The sequence below is a fragment of the Schistocerca nitens genome, chromosome 6 (assembly GCF_023898315.1).
Source record: "Schistocerca nitens isolate TAMUIC-IGC-003100 chromosome 6, iqSchNite1.1, whole genome shotgun sequence".
NCBI lineage: Eukaryota > Metazoa > Arthropoda > Insecta > Orthoptera > Acrididae > Schistocerca > Schistocerca nitens.
Window position 1 is genome coordinate 176421305 of NC_064619.1, and position 26972 is coordinate 176448276.

At 42.5% G+C, this 26972-nt stretch overlaps 1 protein-coding gene across 2 annotated transcripts in view; it reads right to left on the bottom strand.

The window, feature by feature from the left end:
* The window catches only part of LOC126262433 (NBAS subunit of NRZ tethering complex-like), a 412445-nt gene that overhangs the window by 334176 nt on the left and 51297 nt on the right, over positions 1-26972 (bottom strand). For both annotated transcript variants that reach the window (XM_049959075.1, XM_049959074.1), the window contains exons 9-10: positions 7351-7504; positions 6680-6892 (exon numbers count right to left, since the gene is read on the bottom strand). In XM_049959075.1, the coding sequence (XP_049815032.1) occupies positions 6680-6892; positions 7351-7504 (367 nt within the window). The remainder of the gene's footprint in view (positions 1-6679; positions 6893-7350; positions 7505-26972) is intronic.

Here is a 26972-nt window from a genome sequence, read left to right on the forward strand (position 1 = left end):
AAACATCCCCCAGGCTGTGGCTAAGCCATGTCTCTGCAATATCCTTTCTTTCAGGAGTGCTAGTTCTGCAAGGTTCGCAGGAGAGCTTCTGTAAAGTTTGGAAGGTAGGAGACGAGATACTGGCAGAAGTAAAGCTGTGAGGATGGGGCGTGAGTCGTGCTTGGGTAGCTCAGTTGGTAGAGCACTTGCCCGCGAAAAGCAAAGGTCCCGAGTTCAAGTCTCGGTCCAGCACACAGTTTTAATCTGCCAGGAAGTTTCATATCAGCGCACACTCCGCTGCAGAGTGAAAATCTCATTCTGGATAGATGCTGATTTTTTGATTTTGTGGAGGTATATCTCCAGTTGTTCTAACAGATTTAGGGTCTTACCATTGGCTTCGTTATGAAGTACTACCAAATTGTTCTCTAGTCTGCTAATGACATGTTTTGTTTCCAACATACATTGTGCAATAACTAATTTTTTGAAGTAATTGAGCCTCGAAACATTTACATGTTTTTGAAAATGGGTCTTGAAATTTCTGCCTGTTTTCCCTACATAGTAGGCAGAACAACTGGGGCATGATACTTTGTCCATTCCATTGTTGTTTCATGTATGTTTATTTTATTTTATGGTATGGACAAGTAAGTTTCCAAACTTACTGTTAGTTGAGAACGCAACAGTTACTTTTTTTTTTTTTTTTTTTTTAAGGTCAGCTATTTTTTGTGATATGGGACCCAGGTATGGGATACTGGCATATACTTTCTCTTCTTTCACAGTGTGGCCATTTGTGTAACTGTTTGAATTGTCAATCGTTTTGGCTGTGTAGCTATTGCTTATGGAAATGCTCTTTGTTGTATCTATCTCATTCCTGAGGCTGTTTTATTCTAAACCAAGACAGTGTATTCTGTGTAGCATGGACCTAAATGAAGCATGTTTCTGTGTGGTGGGATGGCACGATCAGTTGTCCAGTGTTATGTCTGTGCATGCGTGTTTTCTGTGTATGCTGGTTTTGTTGGTGGCTGGTGATTTTAAGCTCCAAGAAATTTATGCTTTTGTCATCTTATGTTCTACTGTAAATGTTTTGTTTTTGGGGAAAAAACTGTATCCTGCTAGTAGTTCTTCAATCTCCTGAATGAGATTTTCACTCTGCAGTGGAGTGTGCACTGATATGAAACTTCATGGCAGATTAAAACTGTATGCCGGAACGAGACTTGAACTCGGGAACTTTGCCTTTCGAGAGCAAGTGCCACTGCTAGAGCACTTGCCCGCGAAAGGCAAAGGTCCCAAGTTCAAGTCTCGGTCCGGCACACAGTTTTAATCTGCCAGGAAGCTTCAATCTCCTCTTCTTCTTTTTTTTTTTTTTTTCATCAAATAGCTGCAAAATATCATCAACATATCTCTAGTAACATTCTCTGGGAATGTGGGTCTCACAGGAGGCGTGCCAGAGATAAATCCCTACAGTCGCACTATCCTCTGTGTCCTCGGTGGCTCAGATGGATAGAGGGTCTGCCATGTAAGCAGGAGATCCCGGGTCCGAGTTCCAGTTGGGGCACACATTTTCAACTGTCCCCACTGACGTATATCAACGCCTGTATGCAGCTAAGGTTATTCATTTCATTGTATTGATTTAATTGTAATTTCATGTACATTTCAGTCTCCTTTCAGTAGTGTGAAAGTAAGCATAATACCAATGTTACTTATTACATGCATATTCCATCAAGTGGGAGATGCTGAAGGAAGAAGTTTGTCAGGGTAAGGGTGAAGCGATTGTTGCTAATTGCAAAGGACAAGAGTGGGCATGCAGAAATGGAGGAAGTGGACTTACAGATGTGTTACAGGGATGAAGTTACAGTTGTCCAAGCATGGTTGTTAGAGAGGGTCAGGACTCCTGTGCAGTGAAGTTACTGCTGGGTCGGAAAACGGGAAAGGATTGTGTGAAAGAGGTGATTAGGCCTGAGCTGTGCTTCCAGCAGGTGGAGGCACATTGGTTGTACTCCACCTCTGAAAAAGTAGTAGTAAAAGCTAGCTGCTATGAACAGGGGAAGCTCATGGCAGGGGAAATGCTGGAACTGGACAGGATTGGATTGCTAATAAATGGGACATCAATGAAAATAATGAGACCTAGTTTCCATCTATTTACCACAATTTTGGGAATAACACATCTGAGCGTTTTACAGCATCAGCTGTATTGGCCAGAGGGAGATTTGACAGTGTTACCAGCCACAAACCTGACTGCTTTGAACAAGGCTTTAGGACCTGAGTGAATTCAATCTGTAGATAAACTCTTTACCGAGCACGAAGGGCAAATCTCCGTGGAGACATTAATGTAGCATATGGATCAGTACACTCAAAACCAGTACCGAAAAGAGACAACATTGACCACTGTCATACCAAACACCACAATGACAGTTACTCTGAAGCACAGTTCTTGTTTACATAGTATGAAACGGACAGTTGCTATTCACCACATAGCAGAGACATCGAGTCGCAGATAGGTACAACAAAAAGACTGTCATAAAATGAGCTTTTGGCCAACAAGGCCTTTGTTGAAAAAAGACCGAACACACACACACAACTCTGACAACTGAAGCAGACTGTGGTCATGTGTGGCCAAAAGCTCATTTTGCGTAAGTCTTTTTGTTGTGCCTACCTGCGACTCGGCATCTCGCTCTATTGTGAGTACCAACTGTCCTTTTCATAATACTGTTACATTCCATCCTGGATTTTCCATTGCTTAATCTTGTTTACATATGCAAGAAATGGAACACGAGACAAACATTGGATCAAGCCACTGCTCAAATCCTGCCGGACTGGATTCTCAGAGCCTAAGAGGTAGCAGAGAGAACCATAACTGTAGTTAAGGTAAGCTAAAAAGGAACTGCCACAGCTTACAATAAGCAGAGCATAACTAAATGTAGTAGTAAGAGCATTTTTGAGTGAATGAATGAACTAGAGCCAACTTGTCCAGCCGCCAGGGAACTTGTCACTCTGGTTTGCATAAGGATAATATAGTTCAAGGCGACCCGAGGGACCAGATCTTGTTAAAGGAGAGGGCAATGCAGCACATCAACTGTGTTTGGTCATAAATGTGCAAAGTTGAAAATGAACTGCAGCCATGCCAGCCAAAGACAAGTGCAGGTGCTATACTTGCACTTTAGAAAATACAGCACAGCCTTTGCAATGCTGCAAAGCAAGGCAGCCTGTCAAGGTGTGAAAACAGCTGACAATGCAGTACCCAATCGTTAGATGCCCTCAGCCTTTCCACACTACTGGCCACCGAAATGTTTAGCATATGTGCCGCAAGGAATAGCAAAACCCAAACAGTGCAGCTCGAAAGCATACACCACATTTACCTGTTTATAATATGAAGTTTTTTCCCAAACTCATCATTGAAAAAATATGGGGTCATCTTATATTCACAGATTAAACTGTTGCTGTGAAGGTCAACGTTTTTACATTGTTTAATAGATTAATATGGGATCATCTTGCACTTACAGATGAAGCTTTGGCTGTTGAGAGTTTGTACAGATTTATTTTGAAAACTCCAGAAAGGTAGTACTTTGCAAACAATACTTGAGTTTGCATAGGCTCGAGATTTCCCAATAAGCTGAAGCTGTCTATACAGTATTGACTTTGCTCGAACAATCACATGACATTTGACTCGCGGCACCAGTGCAAGAGATACACAAGAAAACTGATAATTTGTGAAACACAGGAGGAAATTACATTAAATTCTATCAACTTAACAAACTTTTGTTGTATCTGAACAGGTTTTCAGTACAAGCTCTCATACATGTATGGATATTGTAGACAAACATTTATGCTGGTTCTCAAGTAAAGGTAACATTCAAAAGCGAAAATCTTGTCCTTCAAAAATCATTACTTTATTTTGAACTCAGAGTCAATATTTTATTGATTATGAGAAACTGTAATGTTTAACCAAGTATGTTGCAAATGAGAAATTCAGTTACTGTTCATGTATTAGAATACCGGAGAAATACATTACCACTTTTAACCAGCTTTAGAGCAAGATTATGACATTAAGATAAAACAAGAAAGAAAATTAATCCAGAATTAAAACTCTAACAATCACATTAGACTGACTACAACTGTTATCACAAGAATAATTTACAGTGGAAAGACCCGTCGTGGAGAGAGTACCAACAGACATCACTATATTGCAGGATGAGCGGAAGTTTGAGGATTGGACTGAATTGTGACTGCCACCTTTTATTTACGTATTAGCTGCTGCTGTTATATATGATCTGCACGCTAGAAGATATTGCCATCCATGTCTCACTGTTGTGCAAGCACAGCACTATGGAATGTGATGCCAGCTTGGTGAGAACTACAATGAGTTTGGGGAGGGAAGTGTACGCAGGCAGCGAATTTCATCATTGCAGCCAACTACACTGCATACTTTGGCTTTTTATGAGCATGTAACATGTTTAAATTGCAGTTTGTCTGAATCCATTTGTACTCAGAACTGAATTGATCGTAAAACTGCACAAGTACTCTACAACAGCATACATTTCTGCTAAAAGATCAGTTTTGGGACAGTGGCATACCATGTATTTCATGCAGAAATCTTGTCAGCACTTACCATTAGGTATGATGAGAATGAGAGGGCAGGTGTCAGTTGCTAGTTGTATAAAGCCAATGAGAGAGCAGCAGGCAGACAATATGTTTGGAAACAAGAGACAATGTAACATTCTCAAGTCAATATAGAATCAAAATCCGCCAAGCATGCAGAAAAACGAACAGCTGTGTTCTCAGGTTGCACTATAACCACAACCACAGAAATTGCAACTTATTCGGAAAAAGCAGCCAAATACTTGTGACAACAAAAATATAAATTTCACAGCTGCTCTGTTAGGATGACAATGACGACGATTAAAAACAGTGATACCACAAACAACAGGTTAAGTAAACAAATAATGCAGTGAAGATAAAAATTAAATAAACAATTTCTTTTTGTTTTTTATTTCTCCATATACTACAAAAATGTAGACAATCAAAATTGGCTTAAGTTCCGAATAGGTGTTACGTTAACTTTTCGTGCAGATACCTTGCATCAATAAAAGTTTGTAATTTTGACTAGCCAGAATATGTTAAAAAATTAATTTTTCTCGAGGAGCCTCTTAAAATAAAAGGGGGTTGTCTTATGTTCGCAGTCATCTTACACTATGGTAAATACCTAGCCATTTATACAAAAGTCACCTCTGTTAGAATCACAGCTCTATCAACAGGGCACTGTGTTATTTGGCTGCCATCTATAACGCTTCCAGAATGAGATTTTCACTCTGCAGCGGAGTGTGCGCTGATATGAAACTTCCTGGCAGATTAAAACTGTGTGCCCGACCGAGACTCGAACTCGGGACCTTACGAGGGCAAGTGCTCTACCAACTGAGCTACCCAAGCACGACTCACGCCCTGTCCTCACAGCTTTACTTCTTCCAGTACCTCGGCTCCTACATTCCAAACTTTACAGAAGCTCTCCTGTGAACCCTGCACAACTAGCACTCCTGAAAGAAAGGATATTGTGGAGACATGGCTTAGCCACAGCCTGGGGGATGTTTCCAGAATGAGATTTTCACTCTGCAACTGGTTCGCAGGAGAGCTTCTGTAAAGTTTGGAAGGTAGGAGATGGTGTACTGGCAGAAGTAAAGCTGTGAGGACGGGGCGTGAGTTGTGTTTGGGTAGCTCAGTTGGTAGAGCACTTGCCCGCGAAAGGCAAAGGTCCCGAGTTCGAGTCTTGGTCTGGTACACAGTTTTAATCTGCCATGAAGTTTCATCTATAATGGTGTTCATGGGCCACAATATGACCGCGGAACCTGGAGCAGCCGCCACAATGGGCTAGCACCGGCCCTAGGAAGAAGCTTCACAGCCATCGACTGGCGGCGGGAGGGGGGGGGGGGTTCATTGCTGTTACATCACTGGCCTGCTGCATTCTGGACAGTGCAGGGTGCACAAGCCAGGCCATAATGTACATGGCCGCAGTTAGCTGAGGTTGCCCAGAGCCAGAGTCACTAATGATGGAAGCCGTTGTTCCATGGGCCACTGCCTAGCCGACACTGTGCCCTGTCTACATTGCGGGGTGACAACACTCGGGAGGCCGCTAAAACCCTTTGCCAAGCTGCTGCTTCCTGTACTGAGCTATAGTGGGGTGCCATCATCAAGTGTTTGGAATTACAAGCTGATTAATTCGTGCTGCATGACATCCCCCCAACCCATCTCCACCAGTTCCCCTTACAATATTAACCATCTTCCATATAACATACATCAAGCGGAGTTGGTATTTCTTGTGGATGGCAAGTGTTGTTATTAATCTGGTTAGAAAGACAGCAAGAGTAGAAACTGAAGATAATGTTTTCAAGAGAATTAAAATTTGGTTCTCTTCAAATTTTTTCTCTCTTACTTGAAAAACAGGTTATTCAATTCTGTAATGCAATATATGAATAGGGTGGATTGTTCCAAATTTTTGCTATATAAGTAAGTATTCAAGAGCTGGATTCAAACTGCACCTTCACATTATATACATTTGCAACTGAAATTTGTCATAAATAATCCATCACAATTTGAAAACAATTCTGGTGTCTATGGGAACAACAAAGACACAAAAATGATCATTGGTACTTCTTTCATTTGCTAGCATAGCTCTCATGCCAAATCATAGTAAAATATATAAAATTTGACTTACTGTGTCCACAGATCCCACTCCATCATCATCATCTCTTAATTTCTTTGAAGTAAGAATCATCTCACATTCAAGTCCCAAGAAACCACGGTCATTACACAGAGCCGAGACCTGGGGAGGTCCAGCAAGGAACTCTGGTGATTCTCCCAGTAGATTATTAAGTGATCTCACTGAACACACACTCACAGCACCTGAGTGCCTTGCGATGATAACTGCCTGGTTATGGGAACAGAAAAGATAAGCTCACTTAGAAATGTAGCATGGAGAACTGCATCAAACCAGTCTCAGGACTGAAGACCACAACAACAACAGAAATGAATTATTCTGCTGAATAGGTCAGTGCTATAAAAAAATAATATGGTGTATTGTGTATCTGCAATAAAATCAAATATCCAGTAACAAAATTTGCCTGCTGCGCTTTAATCATAACTCCATAAAACTTCCTAAATGATATAAAAAGGCATAAACTGGAAGCAACAAGTGAAACTGATATACAATTTGACTGTTGTTAAAACACTGCATGATCTGAATGAGTGATGGGGGAAACACAGCAGAATTCCAATATTGCATCACATTATATGTGCAATATGCTATCATATGTCATCTCGATCAATCATAACCATTTATTCCATCAACAAAAATTAACGGTTGAAGAATACTTTTACTTTGCTCACCTTCTCTGACCACCAATTTGCATCTACAGGATAGAAATCCAAATCAGCTAATTTGGAATTGAAACGATATCGCTTTCTATCTGCCATATATGAAAGCTGAGGATTTCTAGCACTGAAATCTGGCTGGTCATGAAGATTCCAATACCTAAAAAGCCTGAAATTGAAATAACAAAAGATAGAGACATGATCTGCTTCTTACTTATAATACTCACATTTTACATTTAATTATGCACATGATGTTTGTGGAAGGAAGATAGTTTAGAAATAAATGTCAACTCAGCAGTTACCTCAATAGAGGTATCACACTAGTTCACTTCCAGAAGGATAGGGGAAAGCATCAGCAGCAGACTTACTGAAGAACCACTTGCTATTCCCCCCCATTTACAATCCATCCACTGCTCACTCCACCACCATATTCGGCCATGATCATCTCAGTCCACCACATCCATCAATTTTTTCACCTCCTGCTTCGATGGACCTTTTTTATCTTTCCATTTGATTCATCTTTGCTCATTACGTATTTTTCTACTACCCAATCTGTTACCCCTGGAAACCATCCCTGTAACCATTGATGCCACTTCCTTATACACAAATGTTCCGCACGTCCAGGGGCTCGCTGCGATGGAGCACTTCCTTTCACGCCGATCACCTGCCACCCTACCTAGAACCTCTTTCCTCATCACCTTAGCCAGCTTCATCCTGACCCACAACTTCCTCACTTTTGAAGGCCAGACATACCAACAATTAAAGGGAACAGCCATGGGTACCAGGATGGCCCCCTCGTACGCCAACCTATTCATGGGTCGCTTAGAGGAAGCCTTCTTGGTTATCCAGGCCTGCCAACCCAAAGTTTGGTACAGATTTATTGATGACATCTTCATGATCTGGACTCACAGTGAAGAAGAACTCCAGAATTTCCTCTCCAACCTCAACTCCTTTGGTTCCATCAGATTCACCTGGTCCTACTCCAAATCCCATGCCACTTTCCTTGACGTTGACCTCCACCTATCCAATGGCCAGCTTCACACGTCCGTCCACATCAAACCCACCAACAAGCAACAGTACCTCCATTATGACAGCTGCCACCCATTCCACATCAAACGGTCCCTTCCCTACAGCCTAGGTCTTCGTGGCAAACGAATCTGCTCCAGTCCGGAATCCCTGAACCATTACACCCACAACCTGACAACAGCTTTCGCATCTCGCAACTACCCTCCCGACCTGGTACAGAAGCAAATAACCAGAGCCACCTCCTCATCCCCTCGAACCCAGAATCCCCCACAGAAGAACCACAAAAGTGCCCCACTTGTGACATGATACTTTCCGGGACTTGACCAGACTCTGAATGTGGCTCTCCAGCAGGGATACCACTTCCTCAAATCCTGCCCTGAAATGAGATCCATCCTTCATGAAATCCTCCCCACTCCACCAAGAGTGTCTTTCCGCCGTCCACCTAACCTTCGTAACCTGTTAGTTCATCCTTATGAAATCCCCAAACCACCTTCCCTACCCTCTGGCTCCTATCCTTGTAACCGCCCCCGGTGTAAAACCTGTCCCATGCACCCTCCCACCACCACCTACTCCAGTCCTGTAACCCGGAAGGTGTACACGATCAAAGGCAGAGCCACATGTGAAAGCACCCACGTGATTTACCAACTGACCTGCCTACACTGTGATTCATTCTATGTGGGAATGACCAGCAACAAACTGTCCATTCGCATGAATGGACACAGGCAGACAATGTTTGTTGGTAATGAGGATCACCCTGTGGCTAAACATGCCTTGGTGCACGGCCAGCACATCTTGACACAGTGTTACACCGTCCGGGTTATCTGGATACTTCCCACCAACACCAACCTATCCGAACTCTGGAGATGGGAACTTACTCTTCAACATATCCTCTCTTCCCGTTACCCACCAGGCCTCAATCTCCGCTAATTTCAAGTTGCCGCCACTCATACCTCACCTGTCATTCAACATCATCTTTGCCTCTTCACTTCTGCCTCGACTGACATCTCTGCCCAAACTCTTTGTCTTTAAATATGTCTGCTTGTGAGATGTCTGCTTGTGTCTGTATATGTGTGTGTGTGTGTGTGTGTGTGTGTGTGTGTGTGTGTGTGTGTGTGTGTGCGCGCGCGCGCGCGCGCGCGCGCGCGCGCGCTAGTGTATACCCGTCCTTTTTTCCCCCTAAGGTAAGTCTTTCCACTCCCGGGATTGGAATGACTCCTTACCCTCTCCCCTAAAACCCACATCCTTTCGTCTTTCCCTCTCCTTCCCTCTTTCCTGATGAGGCAACAGTTTGTTGCGAAAGCTTGAATTTTGTGTGTGTGTTTGTGTTTGTTTGTGTGTCTATCGACCTGCCAGCGCTTTCGTTTGGTAAGTCACATCATCTTTGTTTTTAGATATATTTTTCTACTATCAGTTACACACAAACACTGAGGCTGACAGGAAGAGGCAAATCAATGGTCTGTGGCAACTAAGAAGTGGAAGGTGTACAAGGCAATGAGAAGGTGGGAACATAGTCTGGGATGGGGGCAGTGACAAAATGAAGACTGAAGACTGAAGACGGTGGTACTCACAAGAAGGAGGGGAGGTGGGGAGATGATATCTAAAGGGTTTTAGCACAAGAAAACTGGAGTGAAAACTGAAATGAGAACAAAGGGAAGATGTAGAGTAACTTGCAAGGGAGGTGAGGAGTGTGAAGTGCACAAGGAGGTACAGTAAGGGGGACACTATAGAGGTCAAGAGGGCCAGGAGGGCACACAGAGAAGGGCACGGGGCACAACACAGGGCAGGTGAGGAACCACTGAGGAGGCAGGGGAGGGGGGCACAGTGAGACAGGGGTGGTGGGGAGGGGGGTGGGTCACAGAGGACGGTGGCAGGGGCCACAGAGGGGAAGTGGGGCACCGGGAGAGACGTTGGGCACCAGGAGAGACGTGGGGCACAGAGGGAACACAGGGCACGAAGGGGATGAGGGTGAGAGGGAGCAGGGGCAAGGCCAGGGAATGCAGGTAAATGTACGTACACGCAGGTTAGCAATGTGTTTGCAATTAGCTGCTGAACAACTTTAAAAGAAAAAAAAAAAAGAAAAAAGTGAGGCAGTGAGCCACACCACAGCACTCTGCGAGTTACAGTGCTTGTGAGCACATTCACACTAATTAGTACAAACAGTTCTGTTTCCACTGAGCCTGAGTGGAAAAACCAGTAGAAAAACCAACAGATAGCTCCCTCTAGGCAGTACATAAAATGCTTGTGAGCAATGTTCACATTTGTGAGTAACGTGCTTGTGAGCGGCTCGTGAGACATCCAGTGCTGCACAAGTGAGTACACACCTTAGGGAGTAAGGTTAATGTTACTGGGTAAGGGGAAAATCAAGTTTTCAGGGGAATGGAAAGTAGACAAGTTGAGTTTTAGGCCCAGTGTACTGCAAGAACAGAGGATAAATTGGCGAGACAGTTCCCAATGGTGTGGGTTATGATGCTGAAGTCATTACTGTTGTATGCATTAATGACTTCAATAGCTTCCTCAGCACCTATCCAATTGATCTCCTGAACCATAATTTTTAGACTCCCACACCCCCATCTTCATCCACTACTTCTACACTGTTTGAGGACATGCACTCATGTTACTTGTGTATGTCTCTAATGCCATCCACCCACCTTCTATTATGTCAACTTCACGACCTTTTCTCATTTTTTGGAATCAAGTAAAGAATGTCCATATTCCATCTACCATACATTTTCCTGGCTCCATGCCCAGAACATCTCCCTTTCATTTTCATTATAGGCATAATTGTCTATTTCTCTACAGTCTGTTCTTTGGTCCATATGTTTTGCTTTCCTATGTCTCTTACTCACTCCAAACACAAAGTCTATTGCTTGCTGACCAGCTCTCTTTTTTTTTTCTTCACATTAAAGCTCCACACACCATTTCTATAAAGCAAAATTTGTAATATTGCCACAAACTGTGCTTCTTAAGAGAAGAAATACAGCATTTTATGACAACCAGAACTGTCGGATCTAATACACAAAAGATAGAAGTCATCAATGTCAACCCCACGGTAACAGAGAATGTTGAAGAAGAAGTGTATCTACATTTATCACCAATCTTCACACCAGTCAAATGCACTGTGAAGAATGGACTCTGCCAACTTGGACCTACACCACAATTGGCAAATGCCAATCCAGCATCTCACCGAAACAGGTACAGCTAAATCATCTGCCAAGTATAATTGCCTGCAGAAGAACAGACATGTGGACAACAGAAGACAACACCCTGCTTCATTTTCACTGTGAGAATCTTGGACACTGTTTGTTACTGCAGAGAAAGAAGATGAGTGTTCAACAACTATCCACTCACAATAGTCCTCTTCATTACAGTCAATTTCAGACGGTTATAGTAAACTTGTATTGCTGTATCCTGGATAAGGTCGATCCTCACATGCTATAGCCATTCCTCATCACTATTTAGAGGTACCAGCTGCTCGCCTAGCCGCAAAATTTAAGAATACCAAGCGAGGCAACCATCTATGGAGGTGAGGCCACTGCAGGCAGAAATCCTCCAAGTGCAACAGTCACCTAGATGACTGGAAATCTTGTTAACATCGTTATCAATGGCCAACCTGTCTGAGTGTGAGTTGACTCAGTGGCTTCTTTTATGTAATCTCGAATGCTTATGGTCACCACCTGAAGAAGACTACTTTCCATGAAATGAAAGCAATGGTGTTGAAGGTCACAAATGGGAAATGTGTCCAACCAACAGAAACATATATAGCAAAAATAACTATCACTGACAAAACATAGTCCTTCATATCCGGTCATTTTAACAGAATGTTGTCATAACATTATTCTGGGATGGGACTTCTTTTAGGCATCACAAGCAGTCATAGACTGTGGAAGATCAGAGTTGCAGATTGATGAACCTAATCCAAAAGCACAGATATCAAAGATTGCTTTGAGTTGTTGTTTGCTGGTGAAGATAATGTTATCCCGCCACAACCAGTGAGACGAGTTCCAGTTGATAATCGAGATGTTCAGTTAAAATTTGAAGCTTTTATCAACTGCAAAAAGCTGCTCAGGCTGACTAATGAAATCTCCATGGGAGTGATAATCATCATACATGGTCAAGGAGATCTTTGGATCACTGTCATGAGCAGCCACAACCACCCCTAAAGCTATGTGAGAAGGGACTGGTGAACCAGTCCAGAAGGAACAGCTTAGTGTCATCAACAAAAAATTGTTCTCCACTACCACCACCACCAACAATACAGGGGACGAATCTACTGTCAAAATGCCAACAGGGTCTGGCCTGAGTGACAATCATCATTTGTGAGTGATAGCCATTCTGCATCAATTTTCCATTGCTTTCAAATCCAGAGTGGACAAAAGACTGATTATGTAGCCCATGGCAAAACATATTCACCAATCAGCCATTATTCATGTAGATTATCACCTGCTGAATGAGCGATAAGCCAGGAGGAAGTGGAGAGGTGCTGCAAGATGAAATCAGTGATCCTTCAGAGAGTCCTTGTTGTTCTCTTGTGGACCTCGCAAAGAAGGATGGAACAATTGTGTGTCTACCACAAATGACTGAATAAATCATGAGGAAAGACATCTATGCACTACCGTGCAAGGATGACACCAAAAGCTGCTTGAAAGGAGCAAAGTATTTCTTAAGTATGAACATGGAAACAGGGTATTTGCAAATTGAGATTGGTGGGGCCAACCAGAAAAATACTGACTTCTGATAATCCCTATGACTATAAAGTTATGCCATTTGGACAATGCAGAATTGCCCCAAGTTTCCCCGAGTGAAATTCCCAGATATTTCCCTGATTTCCAGACAAGTTTTAGCATTTTTCCCTGACAAATTTTGAGATCTCAGGGGTAAGTTAAGTCTTAAGTTGACAATCTGTCTTTACAGCTATGATACAACAGCACAAATGAAGTAATATCGAAAAAAAATCTTGCAAGCAGATGGCAGTTCCTGATGTGAGCAAAAATATGAAGTGCTACCATCAACATCTTTTGTAATGAACTGTTCTCAGATGGAGAAAACAAGCCAAATGGTATATATGTTTCATCAAGACCACTGATGTTATTTTATTTCAATAAAACAAAACAAATTTAGTGGCAAAAATACACACTCCCTTGCAGCTGCAAGATAGATTTAAAATACCTTCACAGATTTCAGAAATAACCTCAAAAAAAAAGTAGGTCTCTTGAAAGAGGTGTATAAGGCAGGGAAGAATTGTGTAAACCAAAACTGTAGGTGACCACTAATAAAGTGTTAGTTCTTGTGTGTTCATTACTGCTGGTTATTATCCACTGTGTTCCATCTACTATTTTACAGGTATTGTGTGATTTTTCTCTTGAGAAATATATTGGTACATATCGTACAAACCGCCAGTGACTGACATAATTTTCTTCTTCTTAACTACTTTTTAAGTGTCAAAATGTTCTAGAACAAATAAAATGTCTATAAAACGCTACACTGTACAACGTGCTTACAGTGAGACAGTCACAATTACTGAAATCCATTGCCCATGGCCTTCAGCCTGCTGAGGGGCACCGCAGTCCTGGGTCCATGGATAAACCATGAAAATCCACCACATTACACCACACACAAACATGCTTGGCCTGCAGGCAGATGGGTGACTAGATCCGACTGGCAGGGTCTGCACATTAGTGAGAAACGATGGCCATCAAATCGGCAGGCCCGATCCGTTAGTCACACCTGTAAAAATGGCCTGCAGTTTTGGACTGTCAAGGAAATCCACCCCAGTGGCCAGCTATTAACGAGCCACAGAAAGCATATGATGAAATGAGACCATGATGATGAATCCATGCAACAGATAACTTGTGCGAATACTCTGAGAATCAATAATAATGATGATGGTAGCAACTGACTATAAAGATTACATCTGAGCTGCAGAAAGGCGCTTAGAAAAGACAATCATACTCTCGCAACTAAATTTTCAGCCATAGCTTTTTTCAGAAAACGAGAGCACGCACACAGTCACTCAGACACAACTCGTGCACACATCACCACCATCTCCAGCTGCTGCGTCAACAATCTCTGAGAATCAGACCCAAACAAACCACAGCTCACACCTCCCTGCCTCTCGTTGGCAGATGCTAGGCTTGTGACAAGAAGTGATGGCAGCACTGACTGCAAGCTGAGGAGGGTGGTAGGAAGGGGAGAAGCAGTAGAAATGAGGAAGTAGGGAAGCGGCAAATGTACTCAGCTGCACCCAGCCAGTGATGAAGAATGGCACCTCAGTAAACAAATCACTTCAGCTACTGAGACAAAAACAAGATTTTCCAGAGATTTTTTTTTTTCAAATTTTGCTGATATTTCCCTGATTTTCCTGACATGTTTGAAATTCTCTGATATTCCCTGATTTCCAGAACCTGTGGCAATCCTGCAATGTAGTGTTCTGGCCGCCTTTGATGGTTCGATACATTACATGGACAACATATCTTTGCTATGTGGATAACTTTGTCATTTTTTGACAACATTTGAAGAACATTTAAACCACCTGACGACTATGTTGAAGTGTGTTCAGACAGCAGACCTCCATATGAATCTGAGAAAATACCTCTTCGCCATCCACGAAATAAGAGCAATCACAGTTTTTTCCAAATCGTTGACACATTCACAATGTGAGAAGTTTTCTTGGAATGTGCTCGTACTACTGTTGATTCATGAAAGACTACTGTACCGAGACATAGTGCTTGCAAGAACTAATGCAGGGAGATGCCAAATTTTACTGGAACAAGGTGCAAGATAGATTTTCCTTGTCCTTAAGGAAGCATTTACGTCATCTTCAGTCCTCACACTGTATGACAAGAATGCTGAGACAAAACTTCACACTAACACTAGTGGTTATGGAATAGGTGCAGTCCTAACACAAGTTCAGGAAGGTGTTACTTCCAGAGTACTCTCCAAGTCCGAGGTGAATTACTTGGTAACTGAGAAAGAGTGCCTTGCAGCTGTCTGGGCCATCGACAAGTTCCAGCTATATTTATCTGGCACACCGTACACCTTTACAATGGACCAATATTCACTATGTTGGCTGACTTGCCTAAAAGATGTGTCTTACTGAATGGCTAGATGGGCACTGAGGCTTCGAGAGAGCAGTCACAATGGTGGTTTTTTTTTTTTTTTTTTTTTGGTCGTCAGTCTACTGACTGGTTTGATGCGGCCCGCCACGAATTCCTTTCCTGTGCTAACCTCTTCATCTCAGAGTAGCACTTGCAACCTACGTCCTCAATTATTTCAATTATTTGCTTGACTTATTCCAATCTCTGTCTTCCTCTACGGTTTTTGCCCTCTACAGCTCCCTCTAGTACCATGGAAGTCATTCCCTCATGTCTTAGCAGATGTCCTATCATCCTGTCCCTTCTCCTTATCAGTGTTTTCCACATATTCCTTTCCTCTCCGATTCTGTGAAGAACCTCCTCATTCCTTACCTTATCAGTCTGCCTAATTTTCAACATTCGTCTATAGCACCACATCTCAAATGCTTCGATTCTCTTCTCTTCCGGTTTTCCCACAGTCCATGTTTCACTACCATACAATGCTGTACTCCACACGTACATCCTCAGAAATTTCTTCCTCAAATTAAGGCCGGTATTTGATATTAGTAGACTTCTCTTGGCCAGAAATGCCTTTTTTGCCATAGAGAGTCTGCTTTTGATGTCCTCCTTGCTCCGTCCGTCATTGGTTATTTTACTGCCTAGGTAGCAGAATTCCTTAACTTCATTGACTTCGTGACCATCAATCCTGATGTCAAGTTTCTCCCTGTTCTCATTTCTACTACTTCTCATTACCTTCGTCTTTCTCTGATTTACTCTCAAACCATACTGTGTACTCATTAGACTGTTCATTCCGTTCAGCAGATCATTTAATTCTTCTTCACTTTCACATAGGATAGCAATGTAATCAGCGAATCTTATCATTGATATCCTTTCACCTTGTATTTTAATTCCATTCCTGAACCTTTCTTTTATTTCCATCATTGCTTCCTCGATGTACAGATTGAAGAGTAGGGGCGAAAGGCTACAGCCTTGTCTTACACCCTTCTTAATACGAGCACTTCGTTCCTGATTGTCCACTCTTATTATTCCCTCTTGGTTGTTGTACATATTGTATATGACGCGTCTCTCCCTATAGCTTACCCCTACCTTTTTCAGAATCTCGAACAGCTTGCACCATTTTATATTGTTGAATGCTTTTTCCAGGTCGACAAATCCTATGAAAGTGTTTTGATTTTTCTTTAGCCTTGCTTCCATTATTAGCCATAACGTCAGAATTGCCTCTCTCGTCCCTTTACTTTTCCTAAAGTCAAACTGATCGTCACCTAGCACATTCTCAATTTTCTTTTCCATTCTTCTGTATATTATTCTTGTAAGCAGCTTCGATGCATGAGCTGTTAAGCTGATTGTGCGATAATTCTCGCACTTGTCAGCTCTTGCCGTCTTCGGAATAGTGTGGATGATGCTTTTCCGAAAGTCAGATGGTATGTCGCCAGACTCATATATTTTACACATCAACGTGAATAGTCGTTTTGTTGCCACTTCCCCCAATGATTTTAGAAATTCTGATGGAATGTTATCTATCCCTTCTGCCTTATTTGACCGTAAGTCCTCCAAAGCTCTTTTAAATTCCGATTCTAATACTGGATCCCCTATCTCTTCTAAATCGACTCATGTTTCTTCTTCTATCACATCAGACAAATCTTCACCCTCATAGAGGCTTTCAATGTATTCTTTCCACCTATCTGCTCTCTCCTCTGCATTTAACAGTGGAATTCCCGTTGCACTCTTAATGTTACCACCGTTGTTTTTAATGTCACCAAAGGTTGTTTTGACTTTCCTGTATGCTGAGTCTGTCCTTCCGACAATCATATCTTTTTCGATGTCTTCGCAATTTTCCTGCAGCCATTTCGTCTTAGCTTCCCTGCACTTCCTATTTATTTCATTCCTCAGCGACTTGTACTTCTGTATTCCTGATTTTCCCGGAACATGTTTGTACTTCCTCCTTTCATCAATCAACTGAAGTATTTCTTCTGTTACCCATGGTTTCTTCGCAGCTATCTTCTTTGTACCTATGTTTTCCTTCCCAACTTCTGTGATGGCCCTTTTTAGAGATGTCTATTCCTCTTCAACTGTACTGCCTACTGCGCTATTCCTTATTGCTGTATCTATAGCGTTAGAGAACTTCAAACGTATCTCGTCATTCCTTAGTACTTCCGTATCCCACTTCTTTGCGTATTGATTCTTCCTAATGTCTTAAACTTCAGCCTACTCTTCATCACTACTTTGTTGTGATCTGAGTCTATATCTGCTCCTGGGTACGCCTTACAATCCAGTATCTGATTTTGGAATCTCTGTCTGACCATGATGTAATCTAATTGAAATCTTCCCGTATCTCCCGGCCTTTTCCAAGTATACCTCCTTCTCTTGTGATTCTTGAACAGGGTATTCGCTATTACTAGCTGAAACTTGTTACAGAACTCAATTAGTCTTTCTCCTCTTTCATTCCTTGTCCCAAGCCCATATTCTCCTGTAACCTTTTCTTCTACTCCTTCCCATACAACTGCATTCCAGTCGCCCATGACTATTAGATTTTCATCCCCCTTTACATACTGCATTACCCTTTCAATATCCTCATACACTTTCTCCATCTGTTCATCTTCAGCTTGCGAAGTCGGCATGTATACCTGAACTATCATTGTCGGTGTTGGTCTGCTGTCGATTCTGATTAGAACAACCCGGTCACTGAACTGTTCACAGTAACACACCCTCTGCCCTACCTTCCTATTCATAACGAATCCTACACCTGTTATACCATTTTCTGCTGCTGTTGATATTACCCGATACTCATCTGACCAGAAATCCTTATCTTCCTTCCACTTCACTTCACTTCACTTCACTTCACTGACCCCTACTATATCTAGATTAAGCCTTTGCATTTCCCTTTTCAGATTTTCTAGTTTCCCTACCACGTTCAAGCTTCTGACATTCCATGCCCCGACTCTTAGAACATTATCCTTTCGTTGATTATTCAATCTTTTTCTCATAGTAACCTCCCCCTTGGCAGTCCCCTCCCGGAGATCCGAATGGGGGACTATTCTGGAATCTTTTGCCAATGGAGAGATCATCATGACACTTCTTCAATTACAGGCCACATGTCCTGTGGATACACGTTACGTGTCTTTAATGCAGTGGTTTCCATTGCCTTCTGCATCCTCATGTCGTTGATCATTGCTGATTCTTCTGCCTTTAAGGGCAATTTCCCACCCCTAGGACAAGAGAGTGCCCTGAACCTCTATCCGCTCCTCCGCCCTCTTTTGACAAGGCCGTTGGCAGAATGAGGCTGACTTCTTATGCCAGAAACAGATACAAACACAAGGACACCGACTGCCTTTCTAGGAATCCTTTGGGGGAACACAGCAGCATGGATGAAATCTCAGTCATTGTTCCATTAAATGACACTGCTGCTGAACAGTGGCAAGATCCAGCACTGCTGAAAAATCATAGAAGCCTTGAAGGAGGAGGAACCAACTAAAGGAGAATTCCAGTTAATAAATGGAGCACTTTATAAGAGGAACTATGATCTAATGGGGTGCAGACCACTGCAACACATGCAGGAAGAGAGTCAGTGAGGTTCTTGACGGTACTGACAGGGATGTGGAGCCACACTGACTCCAGTGCTGTAGCCAGCTTGGTTTCTTGGTTGGGGATCCACACAATGAACATCCTGATCAAGGTGATCCCACCCGATTCTTGATTTGGTTTAAATCTGGGGAATTTGGTGGCCAATGGAGTATGGTAACTCATTCTCATATTCTTCAGACCACACACCCATCATGCTGAGGAAAAACAAACTGCATCTATGGGTGGACATGGTCCCCAAGGATAGATGCAAGCTTGTGGTGATTCATTGTGCCTTCCAGGATGAGATCACATAGGGAATACCACGAAAACATTCCCCAGACCATAACACTCCCTGCTACAGCTTGGACCCTTCCAGTGATTGTAGCAGGGTATTTGCTTTTAGATATTTCACACCGATGGAGCATTAAACGTGCTTCATCTGAAAACGTCACCTTCCACTGTTCAGTGGATGTCCACTTGTGATGTTGTTGTTGTTGTTGTTGTTGTTGTTGTTGTTGTGGTGGTGGTCTTCAGTTCTGAGACTGGTTTGATGCAGCTCTCCATGCTGCTCTATCCTGTGCAATCTTCTTCATCTCCCAGTACTTACTGCAGCCTACATCCTTCTGAATCTGCTTAGTGTATTCATCTCTTGGTCTCCCTCTACGATTTTTACCCTCCACGCTACCCTCCAATACTAAATTGGTGATCCCTTGATGCCTCAGAACATGTCCTACCAACCGATCCCTTCTACTAGTCAAGTTGTGCCACAAAATCCTCTTCTCCCTAATCCTAATCAGTACTTCCTCATTAGTTATGTGATCTACTCATCTAATCTTCAGCATTCTTCTGTAGCACCACATTTCAAAAGATTCTATTCTCTTCTTGTCCAAACTATTTATCGTCCATGTTGCACTTCCACACATGGCTACACTCCATACAAATGTTTTCAGAAATGGCTTCCCGACACTTAAATCTATACTCGATGTTAACAAATTTCTCTTCTTCAGAAACAATTTCCTTGCCATTGCCAGTCTACATTTTATATCCTCTCTACTTCGACCATCATCAGTTATTTTGTTCCCCAAATAGCAAAACTCCTTTACTACTTTAAGTGACTCATTTCCTAATCTAATTGCCTCAGCATCACCCGATTTAATCTGACTACATTCCATTATCCTCGTTTTGCTTTTGTTGATGTTCATCTTATATCCTCCTTTCAAGACACTGTCCATTCCGTTCAACTGCTCTTCCAGGTCCTTTGCTGTCTCTGACAGAATTACAATGTCATCGGCGAACCTCAAAGTTTTTATTTCTTCTCCATGGATTTTAATACCTACTCCGAATTTTTCTTTTGTTTCCTTTACTGCTTGCTCAATATACAGATTGAACAACATCGGGGAGAGGCTACAACCCTGTCTCACTCCATTTCCAACCACTGCTTCCCTTTCATACCCCTCGACTCTTATAACTGCCATCTGCTTTCTGCACAAATTGTATATAGCCTTTCGCTCCCTGTATTTTACCCTTGCCATCTTCAGAATTTGAAAGAGTATTCCAATCAACATTGTCATACGCTTTCTCTAAGTCTACAAATGTTAGAAACATAGGTTTGCCTTTTCTTAATCTAGCTTCTAAATTAAGTCATAGGGTCAGTATTGCCTCGCGTATTCCCATACTTCTATGGAATCCAAACTGATCTTCCCCGAGGTCCGCTTCTACCAGTTTTTCCATTCGTCTTTAAAGAGTTCACGTTAGTATTTTGCAGCTGTGACATTAAACTGATAGTTCAGTAATTTTCACATCTGTCAACGCCTGCTTTCTTTGGGATTGGAATTATTATATTCTTCTTGAAGTCTGTGGGTATTTCGCCTGTCTCATACATCTTGCTCACCAGATGGTAGAGTTTTGTCAGGACTGGCTCTCCCAAGGCTGTCAGTAGTTCTAATGGAATGTTGTCTACTCCCGCGGCCTTGTTTCGACTTAGGTCTTTCAGTGTTTTGTCAAACTCTTCACGCAGTATCATATCTCGCATTTCATCTTCATCTACCTCCTCTTCAATTTCTGTAACATTGCCCTCAAGTACATAGCCCTTGTATAGACCCTCTATATACTCCTTCCACCTTTCTGCTTTCCCTTCTTTGCTTAGAACTGGGTTTCCATCTGAGCTTTTCATATCCATACAAGTGGTTCTCTTTTCTCCAAAGGTCTCTTTAATTTTCCTGTAGGCAATATCTATCTTACCCCTAGTGAGATAAGCCTCTACATCCTTACATTTGTCCTCTAGCCATCCCTGCTTAGCCATTTTGCACTTCCTGTCGATCTCATTTTTGAGACGTTTGTATTCCTTTTTGCCTGCTTCATTTACTGCATTTTTATATTTTCTCCTTTCGTCAATTAAATTCAATATTTCTTCTGTCACCCAAGGATTTCTACTAGCCCTCATCTTTTTACCTACTTGATCCTCTGCTGCCTTCACTACTTCATCCCTCAAAGCTACCCATTCTTTTTCTACTGTATTTCTTTCCCCCATTCTTGTCAATTGTTCCCTTATGCTCTCCCTGAAACTCTGTACAACCTCTGGTTTAGTCAGTTTATCCAGGTCCCATCTCCTTAAAATCCCACCTTTTTGCAGTTTCTTCAGTTTTAATCTGCAGTTCATAACCAATAGATTGTGGTCAGAGTCCACATCTGCCCCTGGAAATGTCTTACAATTTAAAACCTGGTTCCTAAATCTCTGTCTTACCATTATATAATCTATCTGAAACCTTGTGATACTGGCATGCAAATTCCAGCTTTCATCCCCAATGAACAGCAGTCAGCATAGGTGAATGAACCAGGCACCTGCTGCAGAGGCCCATATGCAGCATCGTTTGCTGAACCACCGTCGGGAAGACACTGTTGGTTCATCTGGGCAGAGAGTTGCTCAATAGTAAAACACCTATTCACCTGTACACATCTCCACAGCTGTTGTTCACCATCATCTATGGCAAATGGTGCACCACAGTTATTTTACGAACTTAGCTGTTTTGGAAATGTTTGCGCACTTGGCCCGAAAGCCAATGATCATACCCTTTTGTATGTGAGATAAATTACTCTGTTTCAGTATTACGACAATGACTGCACTGTTTCCCATGTCTTCCAGACATGCTTTATATTCCATCTGCTGCTAGTACTGCCACTTGCCGTCTGTGAGTGCTTATCACATGATGATGTTGAACACAGGAGGTGATCACATTTACGTGAGCAGACTGTGTACTTTTTCCTCCCTTTTCTTATTAAGTATAACAATTACAGCATTATTTCCATGGGGAACTGTTTTCAATTGAACATGTTCTGTCAATAAATTTGTATGTTCCTTACGGAGAACTTTTCCTTCATCTTTATCAGTTTTACTTAAATATCATCATCTCACAGTGCCCGTCCTTTCTTCATATCTCATGTGACATTGATTCTAGGATGTTATTATTTTCATTATTATCTGTATGTGTTCCTGAATCATCTGTAGAACTACCAAAACATTTGAAGAAATCTTCAAACACTTTTACAATTTCATCATTGTTATCAGTTACTGTACAAACTGTCATCACTGATAAAATGTCAGATCTACCTACTGCGACGGGGCGGTAAATAATGAAGTAGTGCAGTTGTAGAGTTCACACGAATGTGCATATACAAATGTTGGTTAAAATACACTCCTGGAAATTGAAATAAGAACACCGTGAATTCATTGTCCCAGGAAGGGGAAACTTTATTGACACATTCCTGGGGTCAGATACATCACATGATCACACTGACAGAACCACAGGCACATAGACACAGGCAACAGAGCATGCACAATGTCGGCACTAGTACAGTGTATATCCACCTTTTGCAGCAATGCAGGCTGCTATTCTCCCATGGAGACGATCGTAGAGATGCTGGATGTAGTCCTGTGGAACGGCTTGCCATGCCATTTCCACCTGGCGCCTCAGTTGGACCAACGTTCGTGCTGGACGTGCAGACCGCGTGAGACGACGCTTCATCCAGTCCCAAACATGCTCAATGGGGGACAGATCCGGAGATCTTGCTGGCCAGGGTAGTTGACTTACATCTTCTAGAGCACGTTGGGTGGCACGGGATACATGCGGACGTGCATTGTCCTGTTGGAACAGCAAGTTCCCTTGCCGGTCTAGGAATGGTAGAACGATGGGTTCGATGACGGTTTGGATGTACCGTGCACTATTCAGTGTCCCCTCGACGATCACCAGTGGTGTACGGCCAGTGTAGGAGATCGCTCCCCACACCATGATGCCGGGTGTTGGCCCTGTGTGCCTCGGTCGTATGCAGTCCTGATTGTGGCGCTCACCTGCACGGCGTCAAACACGCATACGACCATCATTGGCACCAAGGCAGAAGCGACTCTCATCGCTGAAGACGACACGTCTCCATTCGTCCCTCCATTCACGCCTGTCGCGACTCCACTGGAGGCGGGCTGCACGATGTTGGGGCGTGAGCGGAAGACGGCCTAAGGGTGTGCGGGACCGTAGCCCAGCTTCATGGAGACGGTTGCGAATGGTCCTCGCCGATACCCCAGGAGCAACAGTGTCCCTAATTTGCTGGGAAGTGGCGGTGCGGTCCCCTACGGCACTGCGTAGGATCCTACGGTCTTGGCGTGCATCCGTGCGTCGCTGCGGTCCGGTCCCAGGTCGACGGGCACGTGCACCTTCCGCCGACCACTGGCGACAACATCGATGTACTGTGGAGACCTCACGCCCCACGTGTTGAGCAATTCGGCGGTACGTCCACCCGGCCTCCCGCATGCCCACTATACGCCCTCGCTCAAAGTCCGTCAACTGCACATACGGTTCACGTCCACGCTGTCGCGGCATGCTACCAGTGTTAAAGACTGCGATGGAGCTCCGTATGCCACGGCAAACTGGCTGACACTGACGGCGGCGGTGCACAAATGCTGTGCAGCTAGCGCCATTCGACGGCCAACACCGCGGTTCCTGGTGTGTCCGCTGTGCCGTGCGTGTGATCATTGCTTGTACAGCCCTCTCGCAGTGTCTGGAGCAAGTATGGTGGGTCTGACACACCGGTGTCAATGTGTTCTTTTTTCCATTTCCAGGAGTGTATGTTATTGCAAATTTTGGCTCTCATGTAAGTCTCAGGGGATGATTTCCACACTTGGTGCATTAGTACACTTCCACACCTGCGCATTTGTTATAGTTTTTGAATTAATTATTCACTCAGACATAAGTACAGTTTATGCTAGGGAACAAAAATTAGGCAATTATTATACTAAAATCAGCTTTTCACGACACTGTTCAATCACTATTTATTGTCGTTGTTCTTTTCTTTCACACAATGAAATTAGCACTGGTGAGACGGTTTACAGTTTTACTTTAATAATAATTTGACTCCGAGCCCCCAATAGCAGTAATGTAGGCTGCTATAAACTAAAATTACTCAATCAATTCGAACAGAACCACAAGTCCCACTGTCTTTTTATGTTCTAACAGTTTTGGCACGAAATCACAGTTTGCCACATGTTCACTTACGAAGATGTGTACCTCATAAATCATACTCACACAAATAATCGTAGCACTTCCAGTTCACCAAATATATGCTTGCCCACCTGCACTCTTAAAGAATGCTCTTTGTCGAAATAAATCGGCGCAAAAAAGAATTCTCAAACGACCACATGGGCCACCCTCAAGTGGGGCTTGCTCACCACCCACCCTTCAAAACGACTGACCAACGACTGACCCCTGGCCAAGATGGCCGCTCGCTTATATAGGCTCGGATGTCCAACCCCCTGGTTATTTAAGTACCAGTCTCACCAGTTAAGGTTACAAATTTTGATACATACATCCCTCGACAGAAATAAGTACACCATCGGAACTGTGCTAAAAAGTACATCTTATTTACTATGTTACATTAATTTCTAGGATTATTCTATCGCACATAAATCCAGTTTTAGTTTTTGCAAAATTTTGCCACTTAGCGTAAATTTGTTTGTTGACATCTGTGCGGCAAAGTTTTAACATAGAACTGCATATAGCCCCATTTTTGGACGTAATCTATAGTGATCTACACATTGCGCTGCTCAAAATCTTCATATCATAATAATTAATTAATTATGGGTGATAAATGTTAATAATAATTTGCAGACAATGAAAACTGTTGCAAGTTAAGTGTACAGAATAACTTAACTAGTTTAAATTACGTGTGATGCCACCCAAAATATTATATAGTGCCATTCTCTACGTCATGAATTTTCTATTGAATTTTATAAACAATTTTCCCTCAAACTTTGTTTATTGCTCTTTATGGGCTTAATTATTTATGAATCTTAACAGATGACTACAGCACTTGATTCGCTATGACGAAACATTTTTAATGAGTGCTTGCCCATCCCTGTAAGTCGGTATTTACTATTTTTATTAATCTTTCAGTATTCGTGATATTAATCGATTTTGAGTTTACTATAACTTCTGCGTCTCGTGACTTGAAGTAAAGATCGATCTTTCAGAAGGTGCATATTGCTGACAACAATCCACTGCCGCATCGCTCTTCACCATAAGTTACATAGTTTTCGCGTAATGCGCAAACAACCAAACAATGCCCCAAGCTGCAGGCCACGTGGTCGCCCACCCACGGAGACCGACCATTGCAAATCTCGCGCAGGTGCGGCACGCGCTTCCATGTATTGCACGCCGTGTAGTGCGCTCGCTCTCCACAAAGCAATCCTTGCATACTAGAAACATCCATCTAGTAACAGGGGTTTGTACCGTCACACTACTAATGGCTTCTAAACATAAAAATGGAAAGTCCTTGGTGGAATGCACATAATTAATGGAAGCAGTAAAGGTAACAGCTCAAGATTTTAGCAGAGGTGTTGAGGGGCAAATAAACAAGACTTAGGAGATAACTAGCTTTCTGACAAATCTGTCTTCAGAAGTGTAGCATTCACACACAGAGCTAGAGAGCATGCCCTTCCCTCCTCGCTCATGGTGTTTATGCACATGCGAACCTTAATTATTATCAAGGTATTTTTGACTATACAATTATGAAACTTCCATAAAATTAATAAACCGAACTGTTGTTTTTGTGTATAAATGGTTTTACTGACAGTAAGAAATCACAAAAATATTCTGAACTTACTTGTAGAATAACGAAGAATGAAGAATTAGTTCAGTTGAGTGACTGTACAGATATAGGCAACAAAGTCAAAATACTGTATTTTGATATGTATCGCCTTCATCAGTAAAACACACACACACACACACACACACACACACACACACACACACACACACACCACAATGAATTCGAGATGCTGGAGCTGGAGGTTGTCTGTGCATGAGGTGTGTGTGTGTGTGTGTGTGTGTGTGTGTGTGTGTGTGTGTGTGTGTGTGTGTGTGTGTGTGTGTGTGTGTGTGTGGTGTTTACTGATTAACACTGTAGCCGAAAGCATATATGTGAGTGCTTTTTAACTGTGCCTGTCTGCAACTTGAAGTGTCTTCTTTAAGATAAGCAGGAATCTGTCTTTTCCTATATTGTTGATATTTCTACCTGGAGTTTCCATCGTTTGATTTTTGCAAGAAGTGCTTACAATGATTAACATTGGATACTAACATATCAACAGTCCGGATTGGACAACAGAATCTAACCTGGTCAATTTCCTTAATCCATATTAATATGCAATTAAGGGCTTGCCCCAATTCTTGGCAGTCACTTTTTGGTCTCACTTATTATGCATACAAACATCCACTCCCATAAAACAAAAAAAAAAACAAAAAAAAACGAAAAAAAAACAAAAAAACAAAAACAAAAAAAAATTGTGAATATCTGCCCCTCACACCCATAAGCATCATTCAGTGAGCTAGTTAGAGACCGTAGCAAACTAATGGTCTATCACATAGTCAATAACAAAGCTATGAAGAAATGTTCTTTCATGACTTCACTACTGTTTCC